Genomic DNA, 24489 nt, shown 5'->3' with positions numbered 1-24489 from the left:
CAGCTTTATGCCCCATCTATGCTATGTCTTCAACCTCTGCTTCTTGTCCTGGTATTTAGCCTTGAAGGCCCTAATCCAGTTACCATGCTGTGAGGCTTTGAGCAGCCTCTCCTGGCCAGATCTCCCCCCCAGTGTCCACAGGTCTCTGGCTTTTCTGATACGGATTGGAAAAATCACTAAGGTTTCTCCTTGGAAGTCCCAGTCACTACTCAATCTAGTGGCCTTCTTTGATCTGTTAGAATAACAATCATATGAGAGCTGGGCTTCATCCTACACCAACACATTTCCCATTGTATCTCCAATTATAAGATTTTTTAGCATTTATTTCCATTAAATTTCTTCTTATTAGATTCAGCCTAATATTTTAGAACAAAGATGACAAACACTCCCTTATAACATACCTGACAAGTGTTCATTCAGCCTCTCCTTGGAGCCCTGTAAGGACCATCTCAAAGCTGTCCCTTCCATTTTTTGATAGTGTATGGAGCAAACTGCCTCAGTTTACCCAAATAACTCGAGGAGACCACCAAGTCAAGCAGAGACAGATTTATTACATTCCCATAGGAATGGGCAAGTTCAATACATGAACCGCACCAGCCAATACATTCCTTGACCTTATATAGGAATGTCAGTCAGAGGGGAAGTCCCCACACACACTAGGTCGAGCTCACAATCTAACATCCAATCCTGTCTCACCCAGGGTGCATGTTCAGCTCATGATCAATGTATGGAGACATGCATACGTGTTCCAGGAGCAAGGGGGAAAAGGGGAGGGGGAACAAGGTCAAACCAAAGGAAGAGGAAACAGGGGAGTGACAGTCAGATGTTTCAGATCTCACAGTTCCCACTGACTCCCCTCTCCGGGCCCCTGTCTCTAAAGATATTCAACCTGAATAACAGGAAGAGTCACTCAGGTGCTTCAACATTGTTAAGGATGACAGGGTTAAAATTTATCTTCGGCTATGTTGGGAAGTCAAAGAAATAGAATAAAGAATAAAAGAATAACACATTGTTGGGACCCTAGGGTCAGGGGGATTCTGCTCTGAGAAAAAGAGACATGTCACTTAACATCTGGTCTCAACTCAATTGCTGCATCCTGTGCTGAGTCCTGTCCTTTCTTCTTGAGTCCCAAGTATTGAATTGGTGGGCTAACTCCCTGACCCACTGACTGGGGTTCTGACACATGATGGATTGCAGACAAAACTAATATGTAGCTGACAAGTGGGGAGACTGAGCAGAAGTAAAAATACTGTTAATTGGCAATAAAACTTAAAGGAGACAGTGAGAATTTGACAAGCAATAAACTTCTAAACGAACTATACTGGGACAGGGCTGGGTACCTTCCAGGCCCCATCCTCAGAGTTTAATCTGACTGTTCCAGCTAGGTTTTGTGTTTTACTTTACTGGATTGCATTGTATATATATTACAGAGACTTCAGTTGACCGCAAGTTTTTGTTCATTTCATTTCCCTAAAACAAGAGAACTCATATTACCTTCAGTGCAGATATGTCAGACCAGTTCTTTTTATTACACTTGGTTGTCTCCTTGCTATATAACTTCTGAGTGTAAATCACTGAACTCTAGCCTCTAATGAAGTATTGTAGAGAAAAAATTCATAATGAATAAAGATTTTTTTTGTACTGTCTCATCTTTTTACTATGTGCCTTGAACTATTTGGAGTAATAAGATTTTTTTCTTCTTACTAACAAAACAAAACAGGGCAGCTGGGTGGTACAGTGAATAGAGCACTGGCACTGGAGTCAGGCGGACCCGGGTTCAAATCCAGCCTCAGATACTTACTAGGTGTATGACCCTCAGCAAGTCAGTTAACCCCAATTTCCTCCTCCCTGCCCCCCCCCCAAATTCTTTGTTATGAATGAAAGAAAAAGTGTTTATTAAGCACTCTGTGCCAGGTACACTGCTAAACACTGAGTCTATATGAGCAAGTGAGACACTTCCCATCCTCTCCAAACTTGCATTCTCATGGGGGTAGACAAGACACAAAGAAGAGCTGATAGAGGGGTGGTGTGGTTTGGAAATGGCCAGGACACTTAGCTATAGAAATCTCATAAGCAGACTCCAAGATGCCAGGGGAGTGGGTTGTGGAAGGTGGCATGGTTTGGAAATGTCTGGGAATGGGCCTGGTTCTATTTTAAAAGGACGGATTTATCAAACTGGGGAAATTGGGCTAAACTGAAAGAATTTTGTAAAACTCATTAAATCAAGAAAAATTAGCAAATACTAGTTTTGTAATAGGTAAGTAAAAGCTTTCATGTGCTCATTCTTTTTTTTCTTTTTTTCTTTTTTTTTTTAGTGAGGCAATTGGGGTTAAGTGACTTGCCCAGGGTCACACAGCTAGTAAGTGTTAAGTGTCTGAGGCCGGATTTGAACTCAGGTCCTCCTGACTCCAGGGCCGGTGCTTTATCCACTGTGCCAGCTAGCCGCCCCTCATGTGCTCATTCTTGAGAGTTTTCTTTATTCAGTCTTTGCAATGTATTTGAAAATAATTTACAGACATCGAAATTTTGTCTTTATACTTCATTTTAAGGTTACCCAGAAAGAATAGAAACACATTTTTAGTTTAGAACTACATTCATGCTTTTGCATTCCCTTGTAAAGGGAAAGAACAAAAGCAAGTACTATTGTACTTAAGATTATTTTACTTTTTATAAACACATGTAGTTGTGTTTAGTTTTCATCCAAGGGATTGTTGATATAATTCCTTTTAGTTAAATGTAATCTAAAAATGGGGCAGCTAGGTTGCACCGTAGATGAAGCACCAGCCCTGGACTGCAGAGGACCTGAGTTCAAATCCAGCCTCAGACACTTGACACTTACTAGCTGTGTGACCCTGGGCAAGTCACTTAACCCTCACTGTCCCGCCAAAAAGTGTAATCTAAAATGAAGATGATAGGTAGTTCAGAGCTACCATTCACATCCAACTCAATTAAGTCCCATCCTCAATGATCATATGATTTGAATAGTTTGGTGTTGATTACTGTTTAGAATACTGAGTCATTTCAGGTACCTCACATAGGAAAGTTATCAAGTACACTGGGGGCTATTGTATTGTAGATTTAAGTAAGTTCACATGTGTGTGTTTTGTATTTTTTTTTTTTTTTTGCAGGGCAATGGGGGGTTAAGTGACTTGCCCAGGGTCACACAGATATTAAGTGTTAAGTGTCTGAGGCTGGATTTGAACTCAGGTACTCCTGACTCCAGGGCCGGTGCTCTATCCACTGCGCCACCTAGCTGCCCCATATGTGTGTGTTTTATATATACACATTTTATATGCACACAAACATGGCTTCATGTTGGGCAGTCAGAACCATCCCACATTTAGATAGAATATTTTAGAAACATCGATTAATGGAAATAGTTGGTTTCATCCATGTTGTAGATCTCTCAAATGTATAATGAATTAGTCAAAGACATAGCTCCCCCCCTTCTCTAATTCTACTATGAGACACAAGATAATGAAATTAGAGCACAATCACTTAAGCTTTTTCTTTCCACTTTGTACTTGCCAATCAGTTCTTTGAATTAAGTCCTCTTCTTATGTACATGCCCCCTGCTCTAATTGGTTTTCAGGCAGGAAAGGATAAAAAGTATCTCACATCTCACTAGAACACTTTAACACACAGCACCTGAACACATTAGTCTTGAATTAGACATGGTTCTCTTGGAAACAGATAGTAAGCAAGAGAATGTGAATACTGAACACAAAACAGAGCATGCTCAAAGGGCATTTTAAAGTGACTGGTTTTTAACTGCTTTAATAATTCTTCATAGGTCAAGTGTAAATAGTAATTATTCCAGCAAAAAAACGGAGCATTGGAAAATCAGTTTCTAAACACAGAGTAGGCATTTAGAGAAAGTAAAAGACACACATGAACAAGATAGAGATGAAAGAATGAACAAAACATTCCCCTTCCTACCTTTCTAGTCTTCTTACACCTTCCCCTTCCCCCACTAGTCTCCCATCTCCCACATGTAGTGACACAGGCCTCCTTGCCATTCCTTGCACACAATATTCAGTCTCCCAACTCCATACATTTTCACGAGCTGTCCTCCATGCCTGGAACACTTTTCTTCCTCATCTCTGACTCCTGGCTGCCCAGACTTCCTTTGCATCTCAGCTAACCTTTTACTTTCTTCAAGAAGCCCTTCTGAATCCTCCTTAATCTTGGTGCCTTCCCTGTGAAAGTATCTCCCATTTTTTGTATGTTGTCTTCCCCATTAGACTGTGAGCTCTTCAAGAATAGGGGTTATTTTTTTTTTGCCTCTCTTTGTATCCCCAGTACTTAGCACAATGCTTGGCACATTGTAGGATTTTAATAAATGCTTATTGATTTTAATTAGAAAATCAGAAAATAAACCCAAGATGAAAACATTAGAGGAAATCTAGAAAATGACATGAGAAATAGATAAAATGGAAAACAGACTGTAGAATTAACAAAACTAAAAGCTAGTTCTTTGAATAGACCATCAAAATTAAAAAAAAAAAATCTTTAGCTAACCTAGCCCCAAAAAAAGAGAGGAAAATACAGTGACCAAAATGAAAAATGTACTAGGTGAAATTACTTTCAGTACTCTGAGGTCCCTTATAGCTCTATATCCATTGTGATCTAAGAGAAAAAGGTGTAGTGTCCATTACAAGAGAGGTGCTAGTTCCATTACACATTACACACATTCAAGCTACATCGAAAGTATTATTTTCAGTTCTGGGGCCATATTTTATGATGGACAATGACAACCATGTTTAAGGAAAATGGCCAAGTTGATTGATCCTTTACTCACACAACTACTACCCTAATTCAGTCCCTCACCACTTCTTTGCTGTATTACCTCCTCTTCATTGGTGTCCCTGCTTCTAACCTCTTTCCCATCCTCTACAGAACTGCTAAATTGGTATTCCTAAAACATATGCCTGAAGATGTCATTCCCCTTTTCAAGAAGCTTAATTGGCAATCTATTGCCTACAGGACAAAAATGCAAACTTCTCTGTTTTGTAGAGAAGGCAACTAGTGACACAGTGGATAAAGAGCATGTCTTAGAGTCAGGGAGACCTGAGTTCAAATATGACCTCAGATACTTACTAGCTGTTTTACCTTGGGCAAGTCACTTAACCTTTCTCTCCTCAACTGTAAAATGGGGATAATAGCAGCACTTACCTCACACGGTTGTTGTGAGGATTATATGAGATAATATTGGTAAAGGGTTTAGAACAGTTCTGGGCACATAGTAGATATTTTATAAATGCTTGTTCCCCCTCCCCTTTTTTCATTTAAAATCCTTTATAATCTGTCCCCAGCCTATCTTTCTTTTTTTCTTTTCTTTTTTCTTTCTTTCTTTTTTTTTTTTTTTTGCAGGGCAATGAGGGTTAAGTGACTTGCCCAGGGTCACACAGCTAGTCAGTGTCAAGTGTCTGAAGCTGAATTTGAACTCAGGTCCTCCTGAATCCAGGGCCAGGGCTTTATCCACTACACCACCTATCTGCCCCCTATAGCCTATCTTTCAAGATGTTTCTTATCATTTCCCCCCAAGTATTCAATGTTCCAGCCAAATTGGTCTTCCTGTTATTCCCTGTATACACCATTCAGTCTCCTACCTCACAGCTTACACAGGCTATGTGCCCCCTCTCTTGTTTCTTAGAATGCTGCTTCTCCCCCCTTCCACTGTGCAATCCCTGTCCCTATCCAGCCTTCTCCATGAAGCTTTTTCTGATCCCTCAATTATTAGCTTCCCCTGCTCAAAATCACTATGTTATATTTTGTTTTTAGTTAACTTTGTATGTGTTGTTTCTTTTCCCCTAGTTGAATGTAAACTCTTCAAGCTCAGGAACCGTTGGCATTTCTGTCCTTGTATTCCAAGCTGCTTGCACAGTTCCTGGCACATGAAAGGCACTCAATAAATGTTTGTTGAATTAAATATAACTGAATGTTTAGGGTAATGAGGATAACATTGGTGGTGGTTGGCCTGAAGAAGAAACCATAGGTAGGATACAATTCCTGTCTTCAGATATTTGGAGAAGGGGTTAGATTTGTTCTGCTTCTGCTTCATGCCAGAGGGAAATACCAAGAGTAATGGGTAGAATATTTAAACTTAATATGATGAAAAATTTCCTAACAATTAGAGATGACTGCATGTGGAGTAGACTGCCTCCCAAAATCATGGCTTGCTTATCGCCGGAAAACTGTGACTTGTTGGGAAATGCTGTAGAGAGGATTGTCATTCAGATATGAGTTGGGTTATATGCAGTGAGAGCCCTTCCAACTCTTGAAATGTCCTTGGTCTCTGATTTATTGCAAAGGAAAGTGAGAAGGTCCTGCAGTTGTGCAAGTGTAACACTGATGCCCAACTACTTACATCTGGATTACTTTTGGGGGGGAGGGGGTGGGGCAATGAGGGTTAAGTGACTTGCCCAGGGTCACACAGCTAGTAAGTATCAAGGGTCTGAGGCCGGATTTGAACTCAGGTCTTCCTGAATCCAGGGTCGGTGCTTTATCCACTGTGCCACCTAGCTTTCCCCCTGCCTTTTTTTTTAAAAAGCTGGTCATTTTTTTAGTTACCAAAAGATTTCAAGCCATTCTGTAAAAAATGCATCTCTTATTTTTATGATGGAAATCAATGGAAAATTAAGATGTTAGCTTTACAGCCAGCTTTATTCGAACATACCTCTTTTGTAATCTAGGAGTCCTTGTCTTTTTTCCACTTAAAGTAAAGAGCTTTAGTTTCCCTGTAATAACTGACATTTTAAAAAGGTCCCAGTACTTTGGTCAAAATGTTGGCCAAAAATAGACTAGGAGCTCCTTGTCATGAGAATCACTTTCCTTCCTACTCTTCTTCCCCCATGACAAGCTAGCAAAACCTCACATATATTATGCATTCTATATTTCCAATAACTCATTTATACTGTGCCAGGTCTACCCCAGCCTCTGCCTCTCTAGCAATTTCAGTATCTTGCTGAAGTCAATGTAGTCATCTTAGCTGGAGTTTCCAGTGCCAGCCCATTCTTGAGACCCATTTGTGTGGATGTGAATCTGGTCTGTTGTCTTATTAAGGATGAATAATCGATAGACCCTGTCTTTGATTGTTTTCCTTTCAGTCAGTTCCTCGCTGTGCTTGCAATAGTTATTAATCCATTTACATATTATATCCAGTAGTTTGCTTTTACTCTTGCAGCCAAAATGGAAGGGCGCTGTGGCGGTGTAATGTGCAGATGAAAGATGTGTTCAGTCTTTTCACTCCCCTCTAAAGCTAAACTGCTGTATTCTTGTTTTGTTACTTTTAGAACAAATAGAAATCTTACATGTTTTGTTTTAGCCACTGAGCTAAAATAAACTCTTAAGGACAAAACTTTTAGTAGTCATATGTCCATGACCAGTTTTCCAACTCTTTGAATTTTCTGGTAACAGAGTAGATTTCCTAAGAAAACTAGTTAGATATGTACAGTTCTTAGTAGAATTGCAAACCATCAGCAACTATATGCTCCTTCCAAGTCAGTAATAGTAAGAGAATATATTAAGACAATGCAGATCAGGTGATCTAATATTTGTAAAATGCTTAGCATGGTGCCTGGCATATAGTAGGTATTTAATAAATGCTTATTTCTCTCTCTCTCTCTCTCTCTCTCTCACACACACACACACACACACACACACACACACCCCAAGATTTCATTTTTGGCAAAGATGGCAAAAGACAGAAATAGTCAGCATTGGAGGTGCACGTGTTGTTTTTTGGTGAAACAATTGAGGTTAAGTGACTTGCCCAGGGTCACACAGCTAGTAAGTGTCAAGTGCCTGAGTCTGTACTTGACCTCAGGTCCTCCTGACTCCAGGGCCAGTGCTCTATCCACTGCGACACCCAGCTGCCCCTGGTGCATGTGTTGTATTGATGGAGCTGTGGATAAGTCCGTTTTGAAAAACAATTTGGAATTTAATAAGAAATCATTCCGGGGCAGCTAGGTGGTGCAGTGGATAGAGCACCGGCCCTGGAGTCAGGAGTACCTGAGTTCAAATCCGGCCTCAGACACTTGACACTTATTAGCTGTGTGACCCTGGGCAAGTCACTTAACCCCAATTGCCTCACTAAAAAAAAAAAAAAAAGAAATCATTCCTAATTTTCATTTCTATTCCATACTAGGTATATACTCCAAATTGATAAATGATAGGAGGTTCCTTGTACAACCAAATTTCACACCAGTATTCCTCATGGCAGTACCACGAGGAACACTGATGTGAAATTTAGTTGATGGCTTCATTAAGAATATATCATGGGGGGGGGCAGCTAGATGGCGCAGTGGATAGAGCACCGGCCCTGGATTCAGGAGTACCTGAGTTCAAATCCGGCCTCAGACACTTAATACTTACTAGCTGTGTGACCCTGGGAAAGTCACTTAACCCCAATTGCCTCACTTAAAAAAAAAAAGAATATATCATGGGGGCAGCTAGGTGGCACAGTGGATAGAGCACTGGCCCTGGATTCAGGAGGACCTGAGTTCAAATCCGGCCTCAGACACTTGACACTTACTAGCTGTGTGACCCTGGGCAAGTCACTTAACCCTCATTGCCCTGCTAAAATAAAATAAAGAGTATATCATTCTAGACTGCACATGCACAATCTATATCAGCTTGCTTGCCTTCTTAGGGAGAGGAGAGAAGAGGTAGAGAATTTGGAACTCAAAATTTTTTTAAAGAATGTTAAAATTTTTTGGTTTTGTGTAATTGAGAAAAAAGTTAAATTTTTAACTTAAAAATCAATACTGTTTTTCCCCTGGGGAATATTCCTCACTTCCTTCTTAACATAAAAAATATTAAAACTATTATAAGGGTTATCATTTAAATGATAATTGCCTATTTGCTGTGAAGTACCTATTGTGTCAAAACAAAATATATTAACAAGTATATATGTTAGAGTATATGAGTTAAAATTCATTGAACTCAGAATCAATTAAAATGACTTTTCAAACTTAAAAAGAATGCATCATTCTAGAAAAGCCTTATTTCCTTTTTTTAATTAGGTTACTAAACTGGTAGATGGGGGATTACCCTAAATGTTGTTTACCTAGACTAGATTTTAGCAAAACGTTTAATAAAGCATTTCATATTATTCTTATGGAAAAAGTGAAGAGACATGGACAAGACTAATACATTTAAATTGATTTGGAACTGGTTGAATGGCCAGACTCAAAAGAATAGTCATTATGGTTCAGTGTCAACATGGCAGGAGGTTTCCAGTAGAGTGCCCCAGGGATCTTTGCTGTTTAGAATTCTTATTAGTCCCTTAAATAAAAGGATAGATGTCATGCTCATTGAATTTGAGGATTCTACAAAGCTGGGAGGGATAGCTAAAACACTGGGTGACAAAATCAGGATCCAAATAGATTTTGACAGTCTAGAATGCTGAGCTGGCTATAATAAGATCAATCCATCAATTAGTAAGTATTTACTAAGAGCCTACTGTGTGCCAAGAATAGTGCCAGGTGTTGGGGATAAAGAGACAAAAATGAAACCATTCCTGCATCAAGGAGCTTACATTCTCTCTGGGAAACAGCACATAAATAAGTTTTTGCAAAATATATGCAAATGAATAACAATAATGGTAGTGAGGAAAGGACTCATGTAGGGGGTAATAGGAACTGACCTTTGAAGGAAACTGGGGGGTTCTAAGAGGAAGAAGTGAGGAGAGAATGTGGGAAGGCTTGCACAAAGGCATGTAGCCGGGAGTGGGATGTCCTGTGTGACGAACAGCAGGAAGTACAGTTTTGTCAGAGTAAAAAATGTGTGCGGTGGAATACTATGGGAAAGGTATGCGGTAGTCAGGTTGTAAAAGGCTTTAATTGCTACATGGAAGAGTTATGGTCAGACCTGTGCTTGAGTCAAGAGAGTCTTAAGGTAGGGAAAACAATTAGAACACTATTGCAAGAGTTCAAGATGTGATGAATGATGAGGATTTGAAGGATGAAATTCAGCAGGGATAAAAGTAAAGTTTTATGCTTGGATTAAAAAAGCCAAGTTCACAAGTGCCGACAGGACAGAGGAGACATGGTTATACAGCCGCAACAGTTTGTCTAAAGAAGATCTGGGAGATCTAGTGCTTACTGTGAACACGAACTTAATATTAGTCATTAAGCACTGCATCTGATGGACCCATAACTACTGAGGAACTGGAAGGGAAAACTCACCACTAAAGTTCTTGACACTGTCAAGTGGTATCGTAAATAGATCATTGTTTAATGAATGAACATGGCATGAAAGAAGATGCATTACTATCTACTTGGCTGAGGCACCCTCAGAACCAGGGGCCTTTCCATCTGATTGCACCTAAAACTTACTGTGTGTGTTTTCTCCCCATAAGACAGTTTATATCTGTAGGGCAAGGACTGTCCTGCTTTTCTGTTTGTATCTGCAGCATTTAGCTTGTGCTTGGCATATAGTAATTATTTAATGAGGTCTTCAGCTGAATTTGAAAGGCTTGGCCAGACCACATCTGAAGTATTGTATTTAATTTTAGGGCATAGAGGTTAAGAAGCACATTGGTAAACTGGAGAGTGCTCAGAAGAAGGTCATCAAAATGCTGTTGGTCCTTGAGTCCTATAAGTATCATTTAAAGGAACTAAAGGATGTTTAGTTTTCAGCTGGAGAAAAGAAGGTGGGAGAAGGAGGGACTAGAGAGAGAGGCTAACTCTGTTCAAGTGTGTAAAGGGCTGAATTAGAATCAGGTACAGAAGAGGAAGTTGCAAAGAAACATTTAGATTTTTTTGAAAAATTATTTATTTTTACATGCATTTGTAATCTGCTCCTCCTGTCACTGCCCCATTGAACAAAGATAGGTGCACAGACAGATCTCTAATCACAAACGTACATAGTCCAGTAAAAACTGAATCTCACACTGGCCAGGAGGTGAGTGACATGTACCATCTTTAGTCCTTTGGACTCATAGTTTATAAGTTGCTTTTCTCTGCCATTTTGCTGTCATTTTATAGATTGTTCTAGTTCTTCTCACTTGACTATGTATAATTTCCTTTTTTTGTTTTTGTTTTTGTTTTCTTTGGTAAGGCACTTGGGGTTAAGTGACTTGCCCAGGGTCACACAGCTAGTAAGTGTTAAGTGTCTGAGGCCTAATTTGAACTCAGGTCCTCCTGAATCCAGGGCCAGTGCTATATCCACTGCACCACCTAGCTGCCCCAACTATGCATCATTTCTTGCAGGTCTTTCCAGATTTCTTGGAATTTCATTTCCTATGGCACAGTAGTATTCTATCACATTCCTATACATACATTCTATCACTTTCCTATTTGTTTAGCCATTCCTCAAAAGGAGGTCAGCTGCTTAGTTTCCAGTTTTTGGCTAAAATGAAAAGAACTGCTGTAAATATTTCCATGCACACAGGTCCTTTTCCTCTTCCTTTGATCTCTTTGATGTAAGAGCCTAATAATGGTATAGCTGAGTCAAAAGTTATAGGCACCGTTTTAATAAGTTTTGGGACATAGTTCCAGTTTGCTTTCCAGAGTAGGTATACAGTTCACACTTCCACCAAAAGTCATATAGTAAATGCCTATTTTCCTACAAATGTCAGCATTTGCCATATTCTTTTTTTTTTTTTTTGGAATCTTTGCCAATCTCATGGGTATGAGGTAGAACTTTTAACATTTCTCTAATCATTGCTAATTTGGAACATTTTTTCATGTGCTTTATTGGTAGCTTGGATTTCTTCTTTTGAAAATTACCTGTTTGGGCAGCTAGATGGCACAGTGGATAAAGCACGGGCCCTAGATTCTGGAGGACCCAAGTTCAAATGCGCACTCGGACACTTTACACTTCCTAGCTGTGTGACCTTGGGCAAGTCACTTAACCCTCATTGCCCCACCAAAAAAAGAAAAAAAGAAAATTACCTGTTCATATCCATTGAAAATTTATCTGTATTTATCTTGGATATGAGGTTTTTATGAGAGAAACTTCCTATCTACCTGCTTGCCTTCTAATTTTAAGATTTGTCTGCACAAGTACTTTTAAATTTTATAATAATCAAAATTTTAAATTTAATCTTGGGTGATCTTTCTATCCCTTGTTTCTTCATGAGCTCCTCCACTGTTGATAGAGCTAAAAAGGTAATGTATTCCTTGCTCCTTTAACTTCTTTATGATGTGATATCTAGGTTTCATGTGTTCATTTGGAACTTATCATGGTGAAAACTACATAGAAGGTGTAGTGGATATAGTGTGCTAGACTTAGAGTCAGGAAGACCTGAGATGAAATCCAGGTTGAGACACTTACTGTAGCCATGGGACCCTGGGCAAGTCACTCAACTTCTGTCATCTTCAGTTCCTTATCTGTAAAAATGGAAGTAATAGTAGAACCTAAGTTCCCCAGGTTATTGTCAAGATAAAATGAGATAGTATCACCAAAATAATGTGCAAACCTTAATCTACTGTATCAATGCAAGGTGGTATTGCTGTGGTTATTCTTAGTAAATGGCATGAGATGTGGGTCTAAACTCAGCTTCTGCAGATTGCTATCCAGTTTTTCTAGCAGTTTTTGTTAAATAGTGAGTCCTTCCTCCAGTAATTGGGTCTTTGGGGTTACCAAAGGCTGTGCTACTACTATGTTTCTCTGTGTTGTGTACCTAATCTGTGCCACTGACCAACCTCTAACCTTTTTAAGCTGTCTCAAATAGTTTCAATGCTTTTGCCATTTTGTAGTACAGTTTGCGATCTGGTAAACAGATGAACACCCCCATATCCTTCCTACTTTTTTTTTTCATTATTACCCTTAAGATTCTTGATCTTTTGTTCCTCTATATAAATTTTGTTGCTTTTTTTCCCTCCCTCATAAGATGTTCCTTTTCTAATACAGTAAAAGTTTAGACTTTGTCAGAAGGAAGAAAAAAGACTTACAGTTGGAACTGTCCAAAAGTTAAATAGGCTTCTTTTGAGAGGGTTAGTGAGTTCCCCCTCGTTATACCTCTTTTAGTAAAGGCTGGTTACCACTTGTCAAGTGGGGATTTCCCCAACTTGTTATAATAAGGGTCCCTTTCAGGGTATGGGTTGGTAACTGCTGAGGTCTTTCCAAATGTAAATTTTTGTATTTTGTGACTTTCCCAGGGTTTCATAGTTGCTATACTTGTCAGCTTCTATTTAATCTCAAGACTCAGACTCACAGGATCCTAGATCTCCAGTATTTTTAATGATCCTAACTTTCTCCCTAAAACAAAGGCCCATCTTTTTTAATGTGATTCCCTAAGAGAAAAACCCATCTTTTCACTGCCATTGTTCTTCCTGTGATGTGATACAATTGTGAATCTTGGAACATAGTTGCGTGGGCTTTATAGTTTCTTACTCACATATTATAGTCATTCACTAACAGCTTAAAATAGTAAAAGGGCCCATTTGTTAGCATTTCTTGCCACAAGGGGTTGGATTTTCCTTAGTTAGAGACATAATTGGATCTGAAGGCAAAACCCCTTCTGGGGAAGAAGGGGTATAATCTAAAATGCAAACATAAACCACAGGTCATGCTGAATCATGAATCAGCATTTCTCAGGCACTGCCAAATCCAAGTGCTAGGATGGAAATTGGAAAGCAGGGGTAGGGTGCTAAGCTTGGAGGTCCATATGACAATCAAGCACACGCTAGGAAAGTGTTTCAAATCATTTATCTGACAACCTGCCTCTTCAGCATTTTGCTGTTTTATTATTGTGATGGAGGTTACCTGCTCCCATCTTATTGTGCTCTGTTATGTGAGCCCATCACCACACTAGCACACATGCTGGGATTTCCCCTTGTCCCACAATCCTGCTGTAACTCTGGGATCAGACACTTTTGCTAATGCCATCCTAACCAAACAACAATACAGGGGGAAAGGCTGACTGAAAAGTTGTCTCCCTACCACTGGACTTGCTGTGAGGCTTTTTGTTGGTTTTTTGTTGGTTGTTGTGGTTGTGGTTGTGGTTGTGGTTGTTGTTCAACATTTAACTTGTCTTGAGTTCAAATCCAGCCTCAGATACTTACTAGCTGTGTGACCCTAGGCAAGTCACTTAACCCTATTTGTCTCAGTTTCCTCATCTGTAAAATGAACTGGAGAAGGAAATGGCAAACCATTCCAGTGTCTCAGCCAAGAAAACCCCAAACGGGGTCACAAAGAGCCAGGCATAACCGAAAAACAATTAAACAACAAATCACTTGCTTGACATTCTAAAATGTGTTATTTCCTTTCTTTTTAGGATAATGAAGGTCAGACAGCCCTACATTATGGTAAGCTATTGATTAATATTATAGAATTGTAATTGATACTGTTCTATGTCTTCAGAGAGGCAACATAGCATAGGGACTAGAGAGCTGGCCTTGAACCCAGGTCTTCCTGGCTTTGGGCTTTGGGTTCTCCCAGCTTTGACCTTGAGAGAAAAGACTATATTTGGACTCTTCTCAGAGCTCTAAAGGCAGAGAGTGAGTCCGGTTTCAGGCCCAACAGCTTTGTGGCCCCCCCCCCCCCCCCCAAACCTCCCAGCAGGGGGCCTCTCAGCACATGAGGCTTCCAGCTGAGGCTTCTGGGCCTTAGGCCCGATTGGGGCCTGAAGAAGGGCCTGGGTTTTGTGGGAGTCAGGCTGGGCTAGGAGTTCACCTTGGGGTACCCGAGGTGATCCTCACGTGACTCAGAGCTCAAGCCCTGACTTGAGTTTTGTTTTGAAAGGTTATATTTACACAAGCACTGTTTAGTGGGGAATGTGAACATTCTTACTGCTGCATAGGGTTGGGGCCTAAGGCCGCAATCTGATTGGTTGGTAAATGGAGCAGTCTGATTGGTCAAACCCCAAGACAGGTTTTCTTTCTTGAAGAGTTATGTATGTTAACACAGTATTGTTCTGAGGGGGAGCTAACAGTCTTGCCCAGAATAGGTTATCGTAGTTCGTAAAATCTGATTGGTTAACTGGTACCACCTGATGGGTTCTTAGGCTGTTACTGTTATTCTGTATAAATAGCAACTGTAATAACTGAAATGTAAATGAGGGGCATCAAAATGCCTTAATGTGATTGGTCAGAAGGGACCCCTTTGAGGGGTATAAATAGAGGTGAGGGACCTCAGTTCACTGCACTCTCCAGCACATTCAGAAGAGTGCCCATCTTCAAGAAGATGCATAAAGCCTTCACTCACCAACTGCTGCCTGCTTGGCATTTTTGAACAGCGACCTGCTAGCAACACCAGGGCTGCCAACACTTGAGCTGCGCAACACGAAGAGTAGTTAGCTGCATTTCTAACAACCTGGGTTCAAGTCCTGTTGCTTATGTACTGGCTGTTATTGTGAACAAATTGCTTAGCCCTTCAGTGCTTTAGGTAACTTCCCAAGATTATAAGTTGCCCAAAAGATGCTGAAGATTTCCTTACTCCAGAATTCCCTCTGCCTGTGAAATCTCAGGTCCATTCCTTATCCTATATCTTTCCTCTTTTGACTATGGAATTAGACATAGGCTAGAAAAGAGGTGTCTGAATGATCACATTAATGGATACGTTTTTCAAATCTTAGAGGGAAAAGTGGGAAAGAACAGAAAATGTCAAATATTTAGGAAAGCCATTCCCCCTTTCTGTGGAAATGACAGCAAAAATGTTCCTATTCATCTTAGGTATTCTTTCATATTAAGTAAAAATAAGAATAACTTCTCACACCTTAGCGGGGAGGCGGGGAGTGAAGAAGGAATCTATTCTTGTGATTTCATCCCTGCAAATAACTCTGATATGGAAAATCCTCTACCATTGTAGATCAATAAATTATAGTCTTCAAGATTTGCCTTAGGAAACTGACAGGTTAATTGACCTGTCCCAAGCTTTTACATAGCTAGAATGTTCTAGAGGCAGATGAACTCATGTCTTCCCGATTCCAAAACTGAATTTCTACCCACTATACCACACTGCCTTTCTTCTTAAATTTCATTCATATTTAATCCCCATGATGTTGCTTTATTAAGGTCATTGACATTTTGGATGTTCCTTTGAAATAAACATGACTACAGATTTCTCTAAACTACAATATTCTTTTTCCATACATGATAGCATATATAACTCTTATATTTTTAGATTTCAACCCTTTTAAAACTAAAACAAACAACTAACTGATTTAAGATGGCAACAGTGATCATCTCTCTTATCTAATTGGACCCACTTGAAAAATTTTTGGCAAAATACTGAATAATTAAGATAAATCAATAATAGTGATATAGTAATGCTACCATAGCATTTTTACCTTCAGGAGATTTCACATATATTACTTTTAACTCCCTCAAGTTGGTAAGGATTTTTTCTAAATTTATAAATTGAAACCAACAATTTGCATGCTTCACTGAAAAAAGGAATAAGAACACTCCAGTCTAAAATATTTTAAAGTAACCACTAGAGTTAATATTTAGCAGAAGAACTCCTAAATCCCAGAAGATGTTAGAGAGGAGATTTGGACCCCCAAATGTACTTTTTCATTAGAATGGACCACAGGAAATCCAGTGCTGAACCCTGGCAAAATAATCTAGTATGTCCAGTTCTTGCACCTGAACTATAGAGCTTAAGAGATGTGGAGGTGGAATGGGAAAATGTTGACTTTACAGGAGTTCTAGGAGTTCCCAAAAAATCCTCAGCCCCTGGACTTTACATAAATGAATAGTAGGAATGAGATCAAGGGTTCCCTGGATATTCCAGTAGAAGTTAGAACTCTTAACAGTAGATATAGGGGCTCCTAACACTCCTTCACCTTTATTGTGAGAGAACATGTGGAAAAGATCTTCCTATAGCATAGTTTTTGTATTTTAGTACTATGTGCTGCCATTAGAAGATTCTATTTAGGTATGACGAGGAAAGATTTGTGACCACCAATACTGAAGCCTCTGGACTAAAAATTACCAAGTCCAGGATAAGAGACTCACGGATGTCATTATAAGCATGCCAGTCCTATTGCCCTTCTTCTGTAATCATCATAAAGCCCCCAGGCACCCTTCCTTTGTCCACTGCTCTGGCTTATCCCATCTATGTACCATAGACAATGCGAGATGTGAAAAACCAAATTTAAATGCTCCTCAGACTTCTGGGAGATGAACCAGCATGTACAGATTATAATATATTTTACTATTGTAAGGATCCTTGATTTCATCAGGGTGATTACTCCATCCAACAATGTAGATCATAACCCCTTCATACCTTAGCAAATGATCTTCATGAATAGATAAGCCAAAAAAATTCATCAGTTAGTGGTTCCCCATCTTGTGATGTGAACCTCTGAATCTAGCTGGGCAAGTCCTGAAATGACAGACTTACTGAGTCTCACCAGGATCATTCATACAGCCTGGCCAGCTTGGGGAAGGCATTGTTTTTGAAAACCAGGGTTAGCACCACGCCATTGAAGCATGTAGGGTAAGACTTTAGTGGAGAAAAACATATCATTGGATCCTGCTCTCCTACCTAAAGTTTAAAAAGCAGAAGTGTATAAACCTTACAAGGAAGTCCCTCAACAGGTTTACTTGAAAAGAGAAAAGAATTCGATTCTCCTGTTCCCTCCCAGTATAAGCATCCTGAAGTGCTCACTCCTCTGCAGAGTGTGTGTGTGTGTGTGTGTGTGTGTGTGTGTGTGTGTGTGTGTGTGTGTGTACACTGCCTCCAGGGGCAAGAAAAGGAGGACCAGCTTGGAAGCATGTGGGGATGGCATTTCTGTTGAAGCAGGTCCTGAAGACACCCCGTGGCTGGCTATTGCCTAACCTGACTTCTAACCGTGCACAAAAACAGTCACCTACACTGCTGCCAAGTCAGAAAATATCTATGAAGCACCTACTATGTGCCAGGGACTATGCTAAGCACTGAGGATACAAAGAAAGGCAAAATAGTCTCTGCCCTCAAAGATCTTACAGCATGCAAAAAACAGTGTAAAAATAAGATTAACAGGGGCAGCTAGGTGGTGCAGTGGATAGAGCACCGGCTCTGGAATCAGGAGTACCTGAGTTCAAATCCGGCCTCAGACACTTAACACTTACTAGCTGTGTGACCCTGGGCAAGTCACTTAACCCCAATTGCCTCACTAAAATTAAAAAAATAAAAATAAAAAAAATAAGATTAACAGGAGAATAATCTCCAGTGGAAGATACTACCATTAACTTCCTTCTGTGACTATTAAATAAGAAAGATATGGATAAAAATTCTGAATCACAACTAATTATAACATAGCCTAACCACAATATTTCAGTGAAACCCATAATTTAGAAAACACAAAGCCATCAAATTCCATTAGTGCATATCCTTCCCTTCACATTCTTTTTGCATCTTTTTTTCCCATTGGGTTGGCTTTCATTCTGTCATTTATATCAAGATTCTGTCTGATAGTACCTAAATCAGGAGCCATAACCAGCAGCCATAATCCAGATAGGATTTTGGGACCCTCTAACCTGCAAGACATCCCTTCACTCATACATAGACTCCCACCAACCAACCACAACAGCCACATGGCAGAGCTACTGAAGAGGGTAAAGATCACAGGGCTAAATAGAGCCTTGGAAGAAGAGAGTACCTTAGGGGAGAACGCATATCTGCCCAGATTATTGGAATAGATAAACACCACCAGCTTCTAGTGGTGATAATCGCCAAGTGTTTCAGGGTAATAAGACATAAATCTCAACTTCAGAGAATCAGAAAGGAGAAATCCTAAATTCAGGGATACATATTTTGTTTTGGTTTTGTGGGGCAATGAGGGTTAAGCAACTTACCCAGGGTCACACAGCTGGTAAGTGCCAAGTGTCTGAGGCCTGATTTGAACTCAGGTCCCCCTGAATCCAGGGCCGGTGCTTTATCCACTGTGCTACCTAGCTGCCCTAGGGATACATATTTTATCAAGAAAGCACCTCCAAAGGGAAGAAGACCCCTGCCAATTCAGTTATTTCTGAGCATCTCAAATGTTTCTTAAGGGACTTCTATATATTAAAGGCACTGTGCCATATGCCAGGAATACACATTCAATAAAAGAGCATTTACTAAGCAATTTCTCTGTGACAGGCCCTGGGGGTACAAAGACAGAAACGAGGTAGCCCTTACCTTCAAGGAACTGATACTCCTCTGGATGGTACAGTAGTCATACAGATAAGTCAGTACAAAATAATTTGAGGAGGTAGAAGTGGTCTGGGAAGTTCACTGAGGAACTGGCAGGTCAGCTGATCCTTCAAGGCAGAGATCGAGCATGAGAGAGTGTGAATGTGCACATTGTAGATTCAGAGGACATTCTTTTTTTTTTTTTTTTTTTTTTAGTGAGGCAGTTGGGGTTAAGTGACTTGCCCAGGGTCACACAGCTAGGAAGTGTTAAGTGTCTGAGGCTGGATTTGAACTCAGGTACTCCTGACTCCAGGGCCGGTGCTCTATCCACTGTGCCACCTAGCTGCCCCTCAGAGGACATTTTTTTATACAGTGAGTGGAGGCTTAAGTTGTCATGTCAAGTTCAAAACGAAGCTCTTGGTGCAGTTTGGCTGGAATGTGGATTATATAAAGGATAGTGATTTGAAATAAAGCTGGAAAGGTAGATGGGAGCCAGATTTTGGAAGCCTTTAAATGCCTGGCCTCAGGAGTTTGCATTTTCTCTTAGATTTAATAGAAACACAATTAAATTTTTTGAGTAGAGGAGTACCATGATGGTCAGTCATACTTTCCTTAGGAACATTATTTCGACAGCTTTGTAGTCAGTTAACAAACACTTTTAAGCATTTACTACATTCCAGAATGTGCTTAGCTCAGGGCATATAAAGAAAGGTAAAAAAACAAGTCCCTTCCTTCACAGTGCTTCCATTTTAATGGAGAAAACAATATGTAAATAGGTAAGGACAAGAAAATATGGAATAGATGGGAAGTTATCTCAGAGGAAAGGGTATTAGCAGCAAGCATGTGGAAAAGTTTTTGACAGGTGGTGAGACTTGACTTAACTCCTGAGTAACAGCAAGAATGCCAATGTCCCTGGATTCCGGGAGTATGCTGAAGGGAGGGAGGTATAAGAAGACTAGGAAGATAAGAAAGGGCCTGGTTTTAAAGGGCTTTAAATGTAAATCAGAGGACTTTGCATTTGACTCTGGAGGTAAGAGAGAGCCCCTGAAGTTCATTGAACTGTGAGGTGATGGACAGATGTACACAGAGGAAGACTCTGTTGGCAGCTACATGGAGGATGAATTGGAGAGAACAGAAACCATAAATAAGGAAGCTGATTAGAAGCTAGTTTTTTTTTTATGGTTCAAACAAATTGAGGTAGCTGGATGGTACAGTGAGTAGAAGCTGGGCTTGGAGTCAGGAAGAACAGAGTTCAAATTCAGCCTCAGACACTTACTAGCTGTGTGACCTTGGGCAAGTCACTTACCCTGTGTTTTCCTCACTTCACTCATCTGTAAGATGTGGATAATAATAGCACCTACCTCCCAGGATTGTTGGGAGGCTCAGATGAAATACTTGCAAAGTCCTTAGCACAGGGCCTGGCACATAGGAGGCGTTGAATGAATGCTGCCTCAGCTAAGTTAGGTGGAAGGAAGATGTACTGGTACATTTGATGAGACTTGGCAACTGATTGAAGATGAGGGGAGAACAAAAGGAGTCAAAAATGGCTCACCTTGGGGGGTGTTCTCATCAGAAAGAGGCGAGTCTAGAGACTTGTCAACATGTTTTAGATGTGTCCCCATGTTCCAGGGGAGAACATTCTCGTGCCCTTTCTGTTTACCTCCCACTTCCTGCCCAGATTGCACAGGCCTTGTGAGAAAAGAGATGGTCAGCTCTAGAGATGAGTTACCACACTTGAAACATGGATGTGGGATCATGTAACATACTTGAATACAGACACTGTGCTTTTTCCACTAAGTTTGGCTCATAGAAAAGTTTTATTTGGCTAGGTGCCAAATGTGGATTGAATGTTGGACTTGGGAGTCAGGAAGACCTGAGTTTATATCCTACCTCACTCTTACCTAGGCTGTGTGACTCTGGCCAAGTCACTTACACTCACAGCCTCAGCATCCTCATCTGTAAAATGGAGATAAAAATATAACTTAGCTGATCAGGGTTTGTAACAATTTAGATAAATATACATAAGTTTGCACTTTGCAAACTTTAAAGCACTTATAATACAAGTTTTCTATTCTTAAGAAGAAAATAACTATAATGATAGATAAAATGAATGAATAAGGAATCTTTATTTGAAATGAAAGAAATGTAAATACAGTTTCATTTATGTTGTATGGTCATTTTTGTGGAAATTTTCAGTGTATGCCTATGTATTTTGTATTTTACTTTCCACAAAAATCTCAATTTAGTGTTGGATCCTACAATTTAACATATATATATATATCAGTATGTATATATATAATTATATCTATAGCCTGTTTTAATAGAAGGGAGCAGTGGTAGGGATAATTCAAAACAATGGATAATTCAATGTCATTTTTGTTTGACTTTGAAATGCATTATACAGTTTTTACACATATGACCTGCCTTCTTAATTATATTTTGTTTGGATGGATATTAAAATTAGTTTGAATTCCCTGGGCATACACCAGCTGGACAATGAGGGAAAGCAACTCTGGAGCCTGCTGGGTTGTAAGGGGAAGTCAGCTCAGGATTAAATATTTGCCATAGATAATCCCCACGGCAGATAATCTTATAAGTAATACAAAAAACTCACCATCCCACCAATTTTTAAATATTACATTCTCCCTGTGGGTGGTACATAGGTGCAATAGAAAAATTAAATGCAAACCCAAATTCTTTTCCACTCATTGACCACCTTGGCCAAGTAATGGCTATTTTTCAAGGCTATTGACATTTTGTGTGTGTGTCTGTGTGTATCATACCCATGTCTCCATGCTCATGTACTTATTTGCATTCTATTTCCTATGCAATGAATTGTTGTCATTGTAAAAAATTATTCCATTTCAGAAATTTTACACCTCAAATGATTCCTTGCTAGATAAAGCCTCTGTCGCTGTCTTTCAAAGTAGTTTTATTAATCATTGTAAAGAAAACAAATGGGATAATGCTAATAATTAAGATAGGTAGACACAACACAATATGATTTGTCGAATGATTGGTAACATAGCAAATATTTCAAATTAAAATGAACTTTTTAAAAAGTAAAAGTACTCATTTAAAAATGCCTCAAAATGAAATTATGCAGATTATGTAATAAACACTTTTAAAGTAATTCTTTTTTTCCATTAAGTTAAATTAAAACAAAATACCCTTTAATTTACTAGGTTAACATCAATCTTTACTACACCTACCCCAGACCAGTTTTTAGCTATTCAATACATATTTACTGATTTGATTTCATTTTATTTCAGTATAAGTAACTATTTTAGGAACTTCATTATAACTATAAATATGGTTCAATTCAGTGAGAATAGTGAGATGTTGGGGATTTCTTTAGGCTCTGTCCATTCTTTTTTATTAATTACAGTTTGTCCTGACAGCTGTCCTTGTGATGACAGTTTTTGTGATTACAGCAGGTGTCAAACTCCATCCTTAGAAGGGTTGTAAATACTGGCCCCTTCCGATTAAAGCTGGGGTCAGAGCCAACAGAAGGGTTAAATAGAGGCCAGTATTCTACTATCATATGTCCTTACCAGTTCATCCCACGTGGACTTTGGGTAGCAACATACTATGGCACCTGTTTGCCTCCATTGTACTTTAGTATTCACTGACCTTCAGGAATTGGTGCTTCTGTTATTTTATGATTAAATATGGTCCTTGTTGAAGAGTTGATCGGTATGAATGTGGTCTTCCTCATAAATGGCCTGTTAGTCTTTCCCCCCCTCCCCTCTCTCCACCGGGAATACTAACATCATTGCTTCTATGTCTCCCAGAGGAAATCAAGGCTTTTCCTTGCACATGTAGTCATGTGATTTCAGAGTGGGCTGGCTTTGTATCCTCATGGGCTCTCCATCTTCCCTGTAAAGCACCATCTGTTCTGCTCCTTCCATGCTGTTGCAGGGCAGTGGGAGGAGACATTAGAGTGAAAATAAATAAAAATTTTTTAAAAAGAAAGAAAGAAATTCATCATCAAAACCCCGAGGATTAATGGAGTCAGAAGGCGAACTGTGCTGAATGAAAATTCATCTTCACCTGTGCCAGTGTCAGGGCTGCCTCTCTGGCACTTGACAAATAGAGGTTCCCAGGGTACCATAAATTCAGCAGCTGTTCTAACCCCTAGAGATTTTTTCAAGCTTTTCCGAGATGGGCTGATGACCATTTTTGGATTTCCCAGCAGTGTGAGTACCAACCCATTTCCTCATTAATTTCATACAAAATTCAGCCCATTTTCCCTCTTTGCACACTTCTCCCATCTTCATCTTGCCCATTTTTGTGTCTGTTTGGAATGAGTAGGAAGTTCATAAGTCACATCTCAAAATAGTTTGTACCCCATTTTTAACTGAAGATGCAAATACTTGTCAATGACCTATTATTGATCACCTATGAAATACCCAAGACTATGCTAAGCATTATGGGGGATACAAAAAGATATGACATGACCTCTGCCTTCAAGGATCTTATAGAAAATAGAAAAATAAGACATAAACAGAGGAAAAATTATGTAACAGCAAAAAGCAATATACAGTAGAGGCCAATTGGATGATTCTATGTCAAAGATTCTAAGAATTACCTTTCAAATGCTTCCTTCACTCAACACTTTACCATCTTCTTATAGAGTATTCCCATATGTGGGTTCTTCATCGTGTCAAAGTACTAGCCTAAAGAGGCTTAACTTATATTCTTTTCCTTTACCTCATCTCTACAGTTTACTGCTTTTTCCTATATTGCCAATTTCCCTTTTCTATAATAATAGTGTTTTACTTATAATAGTGTTTTATTTATAAAACACTATAATAATAGTGTTTTATTTATAAACAGTGTTTTAATAAAGGTGACACATGGTAGGCATTCCCTGTGATTATACAAAATCTCTGACTGAAGACATACTGTAACGTTTATCCATACCTCAAATTCCATATTAAAATTTTTTAATTTAGATTAGATTAGACTTGACAGCTGCATTTGATCTTAAATTTTATTCATTCCTGCCAATAGGCATGGTATTTAGAAGTTCAAATCCCATACAAACATGGGTGTGCAATCATATTACACCTCCCATAAAGTAGTTACTATCATACTAATGCCCCTTATCTTTGGGAAACTACAGTTTTATCTTCATCGGTAACAAATATTTGTCAAATCACAGTAGCAGATCATGTCCAATCTCAGAGTAGGGTGGAAGTAAATCTGATCTGAAATAACTTGGTTATTAGTATTTGGGATTAAAGATTAATACAGTAGGCACAGTCTTGCTTCACTGTTGGTGAAAGGACCTGGGTTTATTGACTCATATCCAGATGTTTTCACCAAAGTAGAGATTGACAGCCAGAAATATTTTCATTATAGTAACAATAAGGTCAGATGATTATTGCTCGTGATATAGATTCACATTGCTGTTTATAATCAGATTAGTTG

General features: G+C 39.3%; 1 protein-coding gene across 1 annotated transcript in view; it reads left to right on the top strand.

Annotated features, from left to right (window-relative positions):
• ACBD6 (acyl-CoA binding domain containing 6) overlaps positions 1-24489 on the top strand; it is a 202345-nt gene that overhangs the window by 171546 nt on the left and 6310 nt on the right. Inside the window, 1 exon segment of the mRNA XM_044001699.1 lies at positions 14228-14258. Within this exon segment, the coding sequence (XP_043857634.1) occupies positions 14228-14258 (31 nt within the window).

The sequence above is a fragment of the Dromiciops gliroides genome, chromosome 4 (assembly GCF_019393635.1).
Source record: "Dromiciops gliroides isolate mDroGli1 chromosome 4, mDroGli1.pri, whole genome shotgun sequence".
Classification (NCBI taxonomy): domain Eukaryota; kingdom Metazoa; phylum Chordata; class Mammalia; order Microbiotheria; family Microbiotheriidae; genus Dromiciops; species Dromiciops gliroides.
This window is presented reverse-complemented; position numbering and strand designations above follow the sequence as displayed.